At 37.9% G+C, this 14,473-nt stretch overlaps 1 protein-coding gene across 3 annotated transcripts in view; it reads right to left on the reverse strand.

The window, feature by feature from the left end:
- Window positions 1-14,473, reverse strand: part of NUBPL (nucleotide binding protein like) — a 212,309-nt gene that overhangs the window by 149,876 nt on the left and 47,960 nt on the right. For 2 of the 3 annotated variants that reach the window (XM_032848885.1, XM_032848884.1), the window contains exon 4: window positions 13,784-13,874. In XM_032848885.1, the coding sequence (XP_032704776.1) occupies window positions 13,784-13,874 (91 nt within the window). Of the gene's footprint in view, window positions 1-13,783; window positions 13,875-14,473 lie in introns of those variants that run through there. The other variant, XM_032848886.1, reaches the window with a different exon arrangement.

The following is a 14,473-nucleotide window of genomic DNA, read 5'->3' on the forward strand; positions in this document are numbered from 1 at the left end:
ACAAAACAAGACATTTCAAGCACCTTTAAAAACAAATACACACATAGTGTCTCAAGGATTATAAAACTTTTTCCTAAACTTAACATAAAATTATTAATAATAGATGTTTCATAACTAAAGGTATCATGTCCACCAAGATATGATTTAGGGATAGTGATTATCAGTCAGAGAGAGTCAAAGGATCACAGGGGCTCCTAGCAGAGTTCTACCTGGCTAGCATGCTAAATTTCTTCTTACGTTACTAGGACTTTTCAAGCCCATTACTTTTCTTGCAACGCAATATATCATGCATTCCTTTCATTGCTTTAAGCAACCTCCTAACACAACATTTAATCACCTGCTTTAAGCCGGTGATATTCTGTATACTATACTCAGATTCAACTAACCTCTTTTTTTTTTTTTTAAGATTTTATTTATTTGACAGAGAGAGAATCACAAGTAGGCAGAGAGGCAGGCGGGGGCGGGGGGTAGGGGGGGGAAGCAGGCCCCCTGCTGAGCAGAGAGCCTGATGTGGGGCTCAATCCCAGGACCCTGAGATCATGACCTGAGCCAAAGGCAGAGGCTTAACCAACTGAGCCACCCAGGCGCTCCTCAACTAACCTCTTTACGGACTGATTAAATTCTGCTTTTTTCTCTTATCTTTCTCATCTGACTCATGCCACAATACTACATTCTTCTTATTGACAGGAAAGAGGCAACAAAGAAATTAGTTTGTAGTTTACTGCTGTTGCTCTTACAAAATGATAACCAACAATTAGGTATGATATAAATCATGACTATAAAACATAACCTTACATGCCCACCATTATTTATTACTTGATTTTCATGGCTGGCTACTTACACAGTCTTACTAACTACTCTAAAAGGTTGAAGGTAATCTTTTCAAAGAGTGATCAGCTATCATAGTAAGGCCAAGAAACAGTCCATATTTTCAATGGCTAGCAATAAACTAGATAGGAAATAGTGAACATAAACATTACAATAGCCAAACTGCCAAAACTGTGAGTTTTTGAAAGTGAGTAAGCCTAAATGAAGTTTCAACGTGTAAATTCAAGTATCTCACAGTAACTGCACTTTGTCGATTCCTCAGAGCTAAAGGAACTTAAGATGTTGGGGGAAAATATTGATGGTGGGGACAAAAAAATCACAGACAATCAATAGGGAAATAAGAGATTAAAGGAATCTGATGAACCCAGTTGTTTCCTTTCTTACTTCCATAACTATGGGGGTTGAGTAAGTATAATATAAAGAAGTAAGGAAGTGTAAAGAACTGATTCTATCCCTTTTCTCCTTTATTGCCTTGCTCACCATTTTGTACTGGGTAATTAAAAATGCATTCACTACATCACTTCAGAATATGCCAAGAAATAATATTCAAACTTGGGCAACTTTTATTTAAGTGGCATATTGACAAAGTGACCCATGACCAGAAAAACAACTAGAATGGTCATCCTACTCAAAAATGTATTAATAGGAGAAAAAGCTGAAAGCTGGAAACTGCATACCTGAGAAAAAACTTGAGGCTGCAATCATGGTGTACAAATATCTCACAAGTTATCAAAAGAAAATAGATTAGGTGGTTCTCATAAGGACAGAACTAGTGAAAGCATGTCAAAGTTATAAGGTGGCAGATTTTTGTTCAAAAACAATAACATTAAATAGACCTGTCGTGAAATAGCAAAATCTCCCTTACTGGAGGTGTTTAGACAGGAGCTAGATCACCACCTATCATACTTTTGTGGATTCCATAATTTTATAATACCACAAACTGAGAGTTTCACATACAGCTAAAGGTACAGAGCAGCAGCCATTTTAACTCATGTTCCTAATTTGCTGATAATTAAATGTTCTCAGTCTCTGTTTATAATAAGGAATGCCTCATTTCCACCAAGGTTCTTCTTAATGACTTACAGAAAGACTGAATTAATTACCTATCCATGTCTATTAATAAGTTAAATGTAGAAGAGGCATGTAACATACAGCTGACATAGAAATACAGCTTACATATAAATCATTGCCACTATTATGTTTCAGAGTTGAATAAACCACTTCGATATACATCAATATTTTATTCTCTTTCCCTCTGGTAATTCTTTTCATCTGATAATTTTCTTATAGACAAATACATTGTGGGCTACAGAGTATCTAGATTCTAGCCTACTACTCTGGGCAAACTTTGTTTTTTGTATCACCCTCCTTATCTGTAACACAAATTTGCACATGAATTTAATGGAATCTAAAAAATATAACATTATTCCTTCCTCCCTCCTTTCATCAATTCTTCAGTGCATACATAGAATACTACTTAGGAGTAACTATATGCACACAGAAAGGCAAGCAGATGACAATTTATAAGATGGATTTTTCTCTCATTTCAAATCCTAGGATTGAGTCTTGAAACACCTCTGTTTCTTTTTTTTTTTTTTTAAGATTTTATTTATTTATTTGACAGACAAATCACAAGTAGGCAGAAAGGCAGGCAGAGAGAGAGAGGAGGAAGCAGGCTTCCTGCTGAGCAGAGAGCCCAATGCGGGGCTCTATCCCAGGGTCCTGGGATCATGACCTAAGCCCAAGGCAGAGGCTTTAACCCACTGAGCCACCCAGGCGCCCTGAAACACCTGTTTCTGAAGGAAAGGGCCAGGCAACTACTATAACCCTGTCTTTGTTGATTATCTGTCACTCACCCTTCTAGTTCACCCTGTCCTCAGACCTAGGGAGACTCCTGTATAGACTGCATCAAAAGCAGAGCAGAAAGAAGAAGTAGAGGGAGGTCAGGGTATTTCATTTCCTTGTTTTTCTCTCAGTGGGGTGGTCTTGGGCTGGCTGGGTCCCTTCACTGAGTGTCAATCACTGATTCCCCCAAGGCAGACATCTCTATAGGACTGTCTCCTTCCAGATTTGGATATGCTTCCTCTCTTAACCTCTTCAGGCTGGAAGCAGTAATTGCTTCACTGTTAATCAACAGTTATTCTATTTAATATAAATAGTCCATCTCAAATAATCATGTCTTTTTGTTGGAAAGTGGCCCCAAGAAAAAGATCCTCAAAATGAGACCGAAGTTATTCTAAAATGAAGGGATAATCTCTATAGTGGAAAGAAATGGGACCACTAGAAATGTATTTCACATTATCAAGATTCATGATTATACAAATTAGATGAAGAGCAAAGCTGGGACACCCAGTAGAGCAGTGGCTAATTTTGGCAAATTGAACATGGGGTATCCAGATAAATGATTTAATATTATTTGGGGTGTACCTGTGAGAGTCTTTCTGAATAAGATTAACACCTGAATCAACAAATAGAGTAAAACAGATTATCCTCCCTGGGTGGGCTTCATCCAATCCACTGAAGACCGGAAGAGAACAAAAAGGCAGAATAAGGCAGAATTTGTTCTCTCTGCCAGTCAGCTGCCTTCAGAGTCAGACTGCAATTTACACCATTGGTTCTCCTGGTTCTCAGGCCTTTGGACACATACTAGAACTACCAAAACAGCTCTCTTAAGTCTCCAGCTTGCTAAATGTAGGTCTTGGGACTTCTCAGTCTCCTTAACCATGTAAGCCAATGTATCTATCTGTATCTCTTGATTCTGGTTTTCTGAAGAACCCAGATTAATACAGGTGGCTATGGCACTAAACTGCTATGAAAACAAAAGTAACTGCAAAAGATGGCAAATTCATCTGAATTCTTAGTGCCCTAGAGAGTATATAGAAAAAGGAAGAAAAAAAAAAGTAAAAACTATGAATATAACTTTGCTTCTGGTGATAAAAAAGAGTAGCAGGAACAGAATTGGCCCTCTAATCATCACCATCACCACCCCCTAATACACACATACTTTAAAAAACTGAACAAAACATGTAAAAGTATGTTTTTAGACATGCCACAATAGGCAGGAGGACCATGATCCCTGAAAGAAGAGAAACAAGAAAATGAGCCCAATGACTGCTACAGTATACTGCCCTAGAAGCAGTTTCCAGGCTGTAGCCCAGGGAGGGGAAATTCAAACGAACCCCGGTAAGCTTGCTGAGCTGAGACAACAGAATCAAGATTAGGCAAGGCAAAGGCAGCTAGAATTTATAAGGCAGAATATCAGAGAGGAAGGAGCAACACAAAGAACTCAAGAGAACCACAGAGGGCACCTATGGAGTCTCTGGCTGAGTATTCATCTGCACAGGAGTGAAAGAAAATTCCACAGGACTGACGAAAGAATCAGTGGAGAGCTGTACACTATACAATTCCCCAAAATGGCACACAGCTGGAATACTTACGTTTCCACCAGCCAAAGAGGAGAGATCTCACAATACATGGTAAAGTGCTCAGAAAGGTATTGCTATAGTACTGGAGTATATTAGCCATAGACTAAAGACTGCTCTGGACCCACCCAGGCAAAGTTTAAAAGAATCAAACAGATTACAAGTAACTTAACTGCATACAATAGAAACTGGCAAACTTTTCAGTAAAGGACAAGACGGGCTTTTGTACATGGATAGACCTCTTGAAGTGGGCAGAGTGTGTCAAGATATTTATGACAGTTAAGGCTGAACAAAATCATATTCAATTAAAGAAGGAAATACCTGGGGAGACCTTGCCAACTATCTTCCCAAAACCATTCCCATTCATTATATAAACAAACTAAGGCGAGAGAGTTTAAAACAACTTGCCCAGAGTACACAAAAGTAATAACATAAGTTATAGCCAGGATCTGACTGCAAGCCTCTTAGACTCTAAAGCCCTACTGTAGCTTACTGCCCACCTTGTAATAAGTAAATTTCATCAAATCATGCTATTAACCAATTAATGCACTTTCTGTTACCACTGACCATTTGTAAAGACAGGGAAAAGCAGTTAACATGTATTAAGAACCCTTAAATTTATTAACTCACTTATTTTTTCATACTGCCTTCAAGGTTGTGGAACTTGCCCAGGAATACACAACACTGAGTACTGCCATGAGAACTGGGGGGCAGGTCAGCCTGAACGAAAGCCCAAGATCTTTGCAACACAGCACGTTGGCTTAAAAGAAGCACAAATGACAGTCCTCAGATCCGTTCAAAGAAAAGGAGTAAAAGAAAAAAGTACATCCCAGACCACAGAAAGGGAACAGGGAATATAAACAAGAAAAGGGATGAACAGAATTCGAGAAGGAAAAACGGTAATTGAGAAATATGATGTGTTCTCTCTGTACCTTGACACATATTATTTCCCCATTTCCACTAAGGTACAGTTTAAGTCTAGTATCTTCACGGAGCTATTCTCCACTTCCGCAGCCCTCAATCTTTCCCTCATGGGTCTCCTATATATCCTTTAAGTCAATTATGTGATAGCACAGAATACATTATATTGCTATTTCTGAGTGTTTTATTAATCAGGTTACAAGCAGCTTGAGGACAACTTTGTATCTTACAGTCTAGATTCCAACATGAATGCAGTGTTTTTGTTGATGAAAATCATATTCAAGGATTACATTTTTTAAAAATTATTTAGAAGTTTTTTAAAAACAAGTTATCACCCCAGGCACCTTAATGCCAGCACAGTAAACAAAATAAATGGAGAGAAAAGAACTAGTTCAAGTCTCTACAGGATTGTTTACAAAGTGCCACATCTAAAATGTTATTTCCAGACTTCAAACATAAACTTTAAAGCACTCACTTCTACATCATTTTTTTTAAAAAGGAAAAAAAATGAGGCAAATAATTTTGTGAAATCCGTAATAAGAATTACTAAACCAGAAAGTAAGACTTCCAAGTTCTGGTTGAAGAACCTTCCATTAAGCCAACAGTTCTCCAAGTATGGTCACTGATCCTCTGGAGATCCTCAAGAACCTTTCAGATGATCCAAGAGGGTAAAACTATTTTCATAAAAAAATCAGATATCATTGGCTTTTAACTGAGTAGACTTTTGCACTGATGGTTCAAAAACAATAGTAGGTAAGACTGCCAGCACCTCAGCAGAAACCAAGGCAGTGGCAGAACCAAACTGTATTTAACAGTCATCATATTCACCACCATGCACAACAGTAAAATAAAAGCCAATTTCACTCTAGAGTGTCCTCAATGAAGTAGTGGTAAGTATTTAATTTATGAAATCCTGACCCTTGAATGCATGTCTTTTTAACAGTCTGTGTGACAAATGAGAAGTACACATAAAGCACCTCTGCATGCACGGCATTACAATGGCTGTCTCAGGGGGAAAAGCACTTGTGTAACTGTTTAAGTTGCAAGCTAAACGAGATGTATTTTTTTACAGAATACCATTTTTACTTGAAAGACAAACTGACAGACACATGATACTGTTCAGATTCGGATACAGCCCCCAGTTACTAATACCATTTCCAGTCTCCATCTGAGATTACAAAGAAACAAAAGTCAGCAGAGAGGAAGGAGGAAGGTTATAAAGCAGACAAGGCAAGCCTCAGCCACTGAAGACAAAGGACTATTTTGGGGTGGAAGTAGCAGAAGGATGGGAGATTAAATTATGATTTATAAATACATCCCACATATGTATTTTGTTTATGACAGATGGAATATCACCCATAGTTTAAATGTTTGTTTTTTGTTCAATATCAAAATTTAAAACAAAATTTAAAAGATAAATATAATCTCTTTCTCTCTCTCTCTAATATGACCAGGTCTCTTGCTCTTTTTTGTGCCTTATGGTTGAAAGTCTTATCAGGGTCCAGATCTGGCTGGCCTACATCACAGAAAGATGCTAAGCGAAATAAGTCAATTAGAGAAAGACAATGATCATATGATCTCTCTGATATGAAGAATTTGAGAGGCAGGGCGGGGATCGTGGGGGGTAGGGAGGGAAGAAATGAAACAAGATGGAACCCGGGAGGGAGATAAACCATAAGAGCCTCTTAATCTCAGGAAACAACCTGAAGGTTGCTGGAGGGAGGTGGGGGAGAGATAGGGTGGCTGGGTTATGGACATTGGGGAGGGTATGTGCTATGTGAGTGCTGTGAATTTATAAGGCTGATGAGTCACAGACCTGTACCCCAATAATACACTTTATGTTAATAAAATATATATATATACACACACACACACATATATATTTTTTTTTTTAATTTATTTTTTTTTAATGGGTGCCTGGGTGCCTCAGTCATTAAACATCTGCCTTCTGCTCAGGTCATGATCCCAGAGTCCTGGGATCAAGCCCCGCATCAGACCCCTGCTCAGTGGGAAGCCTGCTTATCCCTCTCCTATTCCCCCTGCTTGTGTTCCTGCTCTCACTGTCTCCCTCTCTGTGAAATAAATAAATAAAATCTTAAAAAAAAAAAAAGAAGTTCCTCTCTTTTTCCATGATCCTCTGTTCCTACATTCCCTTAGTACAGAGTGCTAACATTTTCCATGTTCCCCCACCAGACTGTAAGCTCCTCAAGAACAGAGTTTACACCTTACTCATCTTTACTCCCTAGAACATAGCACAGTATCATTATAGACATGTTCAATAATTGCTTCCCAAATGATTGATTTCCCAATGATCATATATACTTTATAAAATAAATTTCCTCAAGAAGCAAAACACAAGTTGTACTGTCTTCAAAAGCAGCTGGAAGACATTGTTAAATTTAAATATAATTTTAAATTATTACCTTATTTAGTCACTCTGAAAATGTTTACTTACCACTTCCTCCTAAAACTTCCTCTTGGCTTCTAAGGGGCAGCATTTTCCTTGTCTTCTTTCTACTTCTCTGGTCAGTGCTTCTCAGTCTTTTTCTGATCCCTTTAGGTTAACCTCCCCAAATTCTACCCTCAGTCCTATACCTGACTCCATTTATAACTCTTTCGCGCTATCATATCTAAGTCAGAATTTCTCAGCCACAGCATAACTCACATGTTGGACCACGTAACAATTTGTTGTAAGGGGATGTTTTGTGCACTGCAGGGTGTTTTAGCAGCATCCCTGGTCTCTACCCACTAGATCCCTCATTTGTGACAATCAAAATTCTCTATTCATTGCCAAATGTCTCCTGAGGGAAAAATCACTCCAGGCTGAAAATCAGTCATCTAAACTAACAACTTCAAATATCATACACATACCCACACACTTCTAACTCCCAAATCTGTACCGTTAACCCAAACCTCTCTCCTGAACACAATATATTCCAACACCTGTTGACTCTCTTTGGACATCAAATTCAATAAACCTTAACTCATTACTGTTTTCCTTAAATTTATGCCTTTTTCCTCTCTGCTCTGTCCTGATGAATGATATAACTATCTAAACAATCACTCAACCCAGAAATCCAGGAGCCATCCTAGAGACCTTTTTCCCAGTGATATTCAATGAATTACCAAACCCTATTCTTTCAATCTCTTGAATACCTTTCAATTAGGTCCCTTCCCCTCCAGTTCACAGACTTAAATCAAGCCTTATCACATCTCACCTGGATCACTTTAATAGTATCTTAACTGGCCCTACCCACCCCCATCTGGTGGTCCTATTATCTTTCCTCCATTACGCTGCCAAAATGATCTTCCTAAGATACAGAACTGATAGTGTCACTCCCCTCCCTAAAATCCATGAAAGTTTCTCATTGCCTGTGAGTTACACTTCAGTTCCTCGAACAAGCACAAGAAGGCACCTATCTTTCTGGGCCCAGTCTTACTCCTACAACTCCACAGAAAATCTCCACAGCGATCCCACAGAAGAATATCCATAGAGATTCTTCACTTCTGCCATACTAAGCAGTTTGCATTCTGTGGGCTTTTGACACATGATATTCCTTCTGCCTAGAATCTCCTCCTCCCTTTCAATCCCCAACCCCCTCTTACAACAAACTCCTGGCTTATCCATTTTAAAAAATTTAGCTCAAAATCATTCCTCCAGAAATGACTCCTCTCTAAATTCCCTGTTTTAGAGTCCTCATCTCAGTTCACAGAGAAGCATGCCCACACTTATTTTATAGCATTTGCTTATGCTTATTATGCTTATGATCACTGGCTAGTGTTATCTACTATAAGCTCCAAGAGAATGGGTATCAAACCTTATTTGATCTGACAGTCAACAAATCAAATATTCCTCGTGCTTACTAACTATACAATACGCCCATTAATATTTGCTAAGTAAACAGAAATACCTCTGCAAATGTACCACTCTCACCAAATCACGTGTTCACCAATCAAGCTCCTGCCTTCCTTTTTAAGACCGAATAACATTGTATTCTGTGCGTATACCACATTTTGCTTATCTAATCATCTCCCAATAGATACTGGATAGCTTCCACTTAATGCAATAATGAATAGTGAATTCATAATCATAACAGTGAATAATGCTACTATGAACATGGGGATACAAAAACTATCCAATTTTGACAACAAAAAATCTCATTCAAATCCATTACCCTGTATGCACACCACATACACAAAATCTAGAGTAGAGATCCAGAAGGAAAGTGAAAAAGATTACTTTTTTTTTTTTTGTAACATGTCTAATCTCTTCTAAGTTAGCCTAACCAAACCTAGACTATCAAAACTTTTCTTGCCTCTTAGTATAGTGTTCTTTTTTATGGCTTTTTGCCTTTTCCTATATAGTCTTCAACTCACATGTGAATATTCCCGACATCTTCCACCTTCAATATTTTATCTTATTTTATTTTGGCTTTTTTTAAGATTTTATTTATTTATTTGAGAGAAAGAGAGATAGTGAGAGAGAACACAAGGGAGAAGGAGAAACAGACTTCCCTCTGAGCAGGGAACTCAAAGGTAGCTCAATTCCAGGGCCCTGGGATCACGGCCTAAGTCGAAGGCAGATGCTTAACCGACTGAGCCACACAGGTGCCCAGGTCTTTCACCTTCCAAACTCATTTTACACCCTGCTTTTACCTAATTACTTTCCTAAATGCTTTACTTTCTGTTGACAAGAAAGAAAGAAAGAGAGAAAGAAAGAAAGAAAGAAAGAAAGAAAGAAAGAAAGAAAAGGAGAAAGGAAGGGAGGGAGGAAGGAAGAAAGGAAGAAAGAAAAAGAAAGGAAAAAAAAAGAAAAGAGAAATGGTGACATTTATGGTATGTAAATTACATCTTAATCAAAAATAAAAATAAAGCTCTGTTCTCATGTAAAAAAAGGAAAAGGGAAAAAAAAAACAAAATACATTTTAAGTACCCCTAAAAGGTTTCTAAAGTACCCAGTAAATTATTAAAGCAACTATGAATCAGCAATAATGAAGTCTATTTTAAAAAGCAAAAATTTGCAAGGCACATAAATAAAATTAGAGTATTAAAAATAGAATTGCAGGGACGCCTGGGTGGCTCAGTTGGTTAAGCAGCTGCCTTCGGCTCAGGTCATGATCCCAGCGTCCTGGGATCGAGTCCCACATCGGGCTCCTTGCTCTGCAGGGAGCCTGCTTCTCCCTCTGCCTCTGCCTGCCATTCTGTCTGCCTGTGCTCGCTCTCTCTCTCTCTCTCTCTCATAAATAAATAAAATCTTTAAAAAAATAAATAAATAAATAAATAAATAAAAATAGAATTGCAAGTTAATCCTCCCACTACCTAACAATAGCAAGTTCTTTTAATTTTTCTCATTTGAGAGAAGATATTGAAAATGTGCCAAAAATTTTGAAAAACACTGGGAATGATCAGAGATTAGGAAATAAGAAAAAAATTTTTTAACCTGGAATTAGACTGGAAAAGAGAAATGTGAAGTACAAACAGCCCTAAAAGATATGGCGTATTACAAATGTACCATACCACTAGTCTACACATCTTAAGGATAGCTCCCTGATAGAACTCAAAAAGTGAAAGAGACATAGAAGAACACCCATTTATCTTGAGGGAGGTGCTAATCATAAACACAAAGATTTTTTTTTTTTTTCAGTGTTGCAAAATTCATTGTTTATACACCACACCCAGTGCTCCATGCAATACGTGCCCTCCTTAGTACCCACCGTCAGGCTCACCTAACCCTCACCCCTCTCCCCTCCAAAACCCTCAGTTTGTTTCTCAGAGTCTACAAAGATTTAGGGCCTGCTGATAACAAATCTTTCACAGTTTTTCTTTATTGTTAATTAGATAATTTTTTCTGCAATACAGAGTATAACAGGATAAAATGTTAAAATACAGAAATGTCAAAATGATGCCAATTAGTATAATGGTGGCAGGTTTATCTAAGATTCAAAAAATAATTTATAAGTTAGGCCTTTAACAAACCACATTCTTTTAAGTGAATGCCTTAACCATTCAGTTTATTTCTTCCGTGACTTAAGATCAGCTTGTCAACACAAAAGAAGTATTCTTTTAAGGCTTTCCAAGATTTCCAGTATCTCATCTTTACCAGAAAGCCTATTTAATGGCAGCCAATTTGCAAACATCAAATTTAAGATTACAGCTTCAGTAAAACAAGAAGAAAGAAATTAAAGTTCATTTCAAGTATTTATGTTGGCATAGACTGAACAGACTACTTAAGAAAAAACTGACACCAGGGCTCCGTTTTGCCATCATTCATGTGGTGCTGCACCAGTTTTCACATTACTTTAATCAAGGGCCAGACATAATAAGTCTATCATTTAAAGTACGCAAATTCATTATTCCTTTGTGAAAGTTTGACATCTTGGCATATGTCACATATTTGCAAACTAAGTATGCATTCCACTGAAAGGACAAAGAAAAAAGAAGCTAGAATAACTTAGCTTTTTAAGTTTATATTTTCATCAAACAAGAAAACTAAGTGGGTGCTTATGATATAGGACTTCTAGGGTCAATTTTATCATCACTACATCTTCAAATTTCCTACAATTATTTAGAACTTAACATTGTAATTTACTCCAACAACGAAAACACAAACAAAAGCACATTAAATAGCAGACAGTGCCTAATTAACATTTAATGACAACAACAAAATACTTCTATTATTTACACAGATAATCCAACAAAAACCCTATAGTAAATAGTCATTCTGGGGGCACCTGGGTGGCTCAGTGGTTTAAAGCTTCTGCCTTCGACTCAGGTCATGATCCCAGGGTCCTGGGATCGAGCCCCACATCGGGCTCTCTGCTCCACGGGGAGCCTGCTTCCTCCTCTCTCTGCCTGCCTCTCCGCCTACTTGTAATCTCTGTCTCTCAAATAAATAAATAAAATCTTAAAAAAAAAAAAAGTCATTCTGTTCTAGAAAAAGCCCAATAAGAAATGAGAAGAAATTCTTCAATTATATACTCTAGTTATAATTTGAAATACAATTTTCTTTAAAGATTTATTTGTTTGAGAGAGAGAGAGCACACATGAGCACAGACAGGGGAAGGGGAAGAGGGGAAGAGAGAGAGAGAATCTTCAGGTTGACTCCCCACTTAGCACAGAGCCAATGCACAGGGCTCCATCCCAGGACTCTGAGATCATGACCTCAGTCTAAATCAAAAGTCAGCTGCTTAACCAACTAAGCCACCCAGGCACCCCTATAATTTGAAATAAATTTGAATAAGTTAATTTCATTCACTTAAAAACATTTTTCAAGAAATTACAAGTTTTCCCAATACTTTTTAAGTAGTCTCCACAGCCCAATGCAGCCAGGCACCCCTATCCAATACTTCATTCTATGATCATAGCATCTCCTTGTTCTTTTTTTTTTTTAATTTTTTTTAATTTATTTATTTGATAGAGATTATAAGTAGTCAAAGAGGCAGGCAGAGAGAGAGGAGGAAGGAGGCTCCCCACTGAGCAGAAAGCCCAATGCAGGGCTCGATCCCAGGACCCTGAGACCATGACCCGAGCTGAAGGCAGAAGCTTTAACCCACTGAGCCACCCAGGCGCCCCTCTCCTTGTTCTTAATGCTTTATATTTTTTAGCTTTCCAAGAGAGTGTAATAACAAGCAGAGTAAATATTAAAAGATTTACTCAAAAAATTACTGTCCTGGGGCACCTGGGTGGCTCAGTGGGTTAAAGCCTCTGCCTTCGGCTCAGGTCATGATCCCAGCATCCTGGGATCAAGCCCCACATCCTACTCTCTGCTCAGTGGGGAGCCTGCTTCCCCCTCTCTCTCCCTGCCTCTCTGCCTACTTGTGATCTCTGTCTGTCAAATAAGTAAATAAAATTTTTTTTAAATTACTGTCCTATTGATAGCAGTGAAGGCCGAAAAAAGAAACTAATGTTTTGGGTGGTTTTTTTTTCAAAATACCTTAAGACAAACATGACAAAAGTTTGATTAGAAAAAATAACCTTTATGTCTGCTAACACAAATATATACTTTCTATTCAAATACTTCCAAACATCCAAACACTTAGTGTAAAGAGATAATGATCACTGACTATGTGCCAGGCACAAGGTGAAATGCATTACACTTAATAGCAATTTCTTTTCTTTTTTTTTTTAAGATTTTATTGATTGATTTATTTATTTGTCAGAGAGAGAGAGAGCACACAAGCAGGCTGAGTGGCAGGCTGAGGCAGAGAGAGAAGGAGGCTCCCTGTCGAGCAAGGAGCCCGATGCAGGACTCAATCCCAGTACCCTGGGGTAATGACCTGAGCCAAAGGCAGCGGCTTAATTGACTGAGCCACCCAGGTGTCCCACAATTTCTAACTGAATGATTTATCACAGCAATTGTTAAGCTTATTTTACATAAAGGGCAGAGGCGAGGTACAAAGAGGTTAAACAATTCAGCCAAAGCCACACAGTCAATAACAGAGCTAGGATTCAAACCCAGACAGTGTGGCTCCATTTCTGATTTCAGAATTACCATACTACACTGTGCTGAAGGTACATAGGATACATGTCAAAATGCCTGACACTCAGGAGTTAATTTTTAAAAAGGCATAACTATTATGTCTAACTATATTGTCTAGCTTGTCTTTACTTACTCTGTGATAATTCTGGACTTCCTTTCAGATTCATCATCTTTGGAATTGAAGGGCCATACACATCCACATCTAGTAAACCAACAGCCTTTGACTATAAGGAAACAGAAATTATTTTAAGATTATTTCCACTCTTTGTCAAAGATAACACACACAGCAATAGTAAATCTAACTATAAAAAAGAAAATTCGCAAAATATTCCAAAATCCTATCCTAAACTTTCTCAAAGCAAAAGTAAGGTAAAAGATCATAAACTACTTAGATAAATACTTCTTGTTGGTTTACTAATTTCTTCTAGATAACTGAGGAGAGAAACTCCCTGTCAAGTTCAACTCCTTTACACATTGTGCTTCAGATCCCCCATAGAGTCTCAAATAGACTAAGACCTTCTTGATCTGAAGACTAACAATTTACACAAAGACAATGTTAAAATAATGACATACAATGGCAAACAAAACCACAGGAAGATGGAGCATCAACTTTTGGAAAGCCCATCTAACACACCTAAGAATACAAAATGAAAAAAAAAAATCATGGGACTAAGACTTAATAAAGCAAGTGAGAAATTCTGACACAGACCCCACATGGAAATGCTAATGAGGACAGTGGCAGACATAATACAGAGACAACCTCTTACATTGAAGTCACAGTTAAACACCCAACGTCCTCTGGAGAATTCATAAACAACTAAAA

Source organism: Lontra canadensis, unplaced genomic scaffold, assembly GCF_010015895.1.
Source record: "Lontra canadensis isolate GAN:19392208 unplaced genomic scaffold, GSC_riverotter_1.0 scaffold214, whole genome shotgun sequence".
NCBI classification, from domain to species: Eukaryota; Metazoa; Chordata; class Mammalia; order Carnivora; family Mustelidae; genus Lontra; species Lontra canadensis.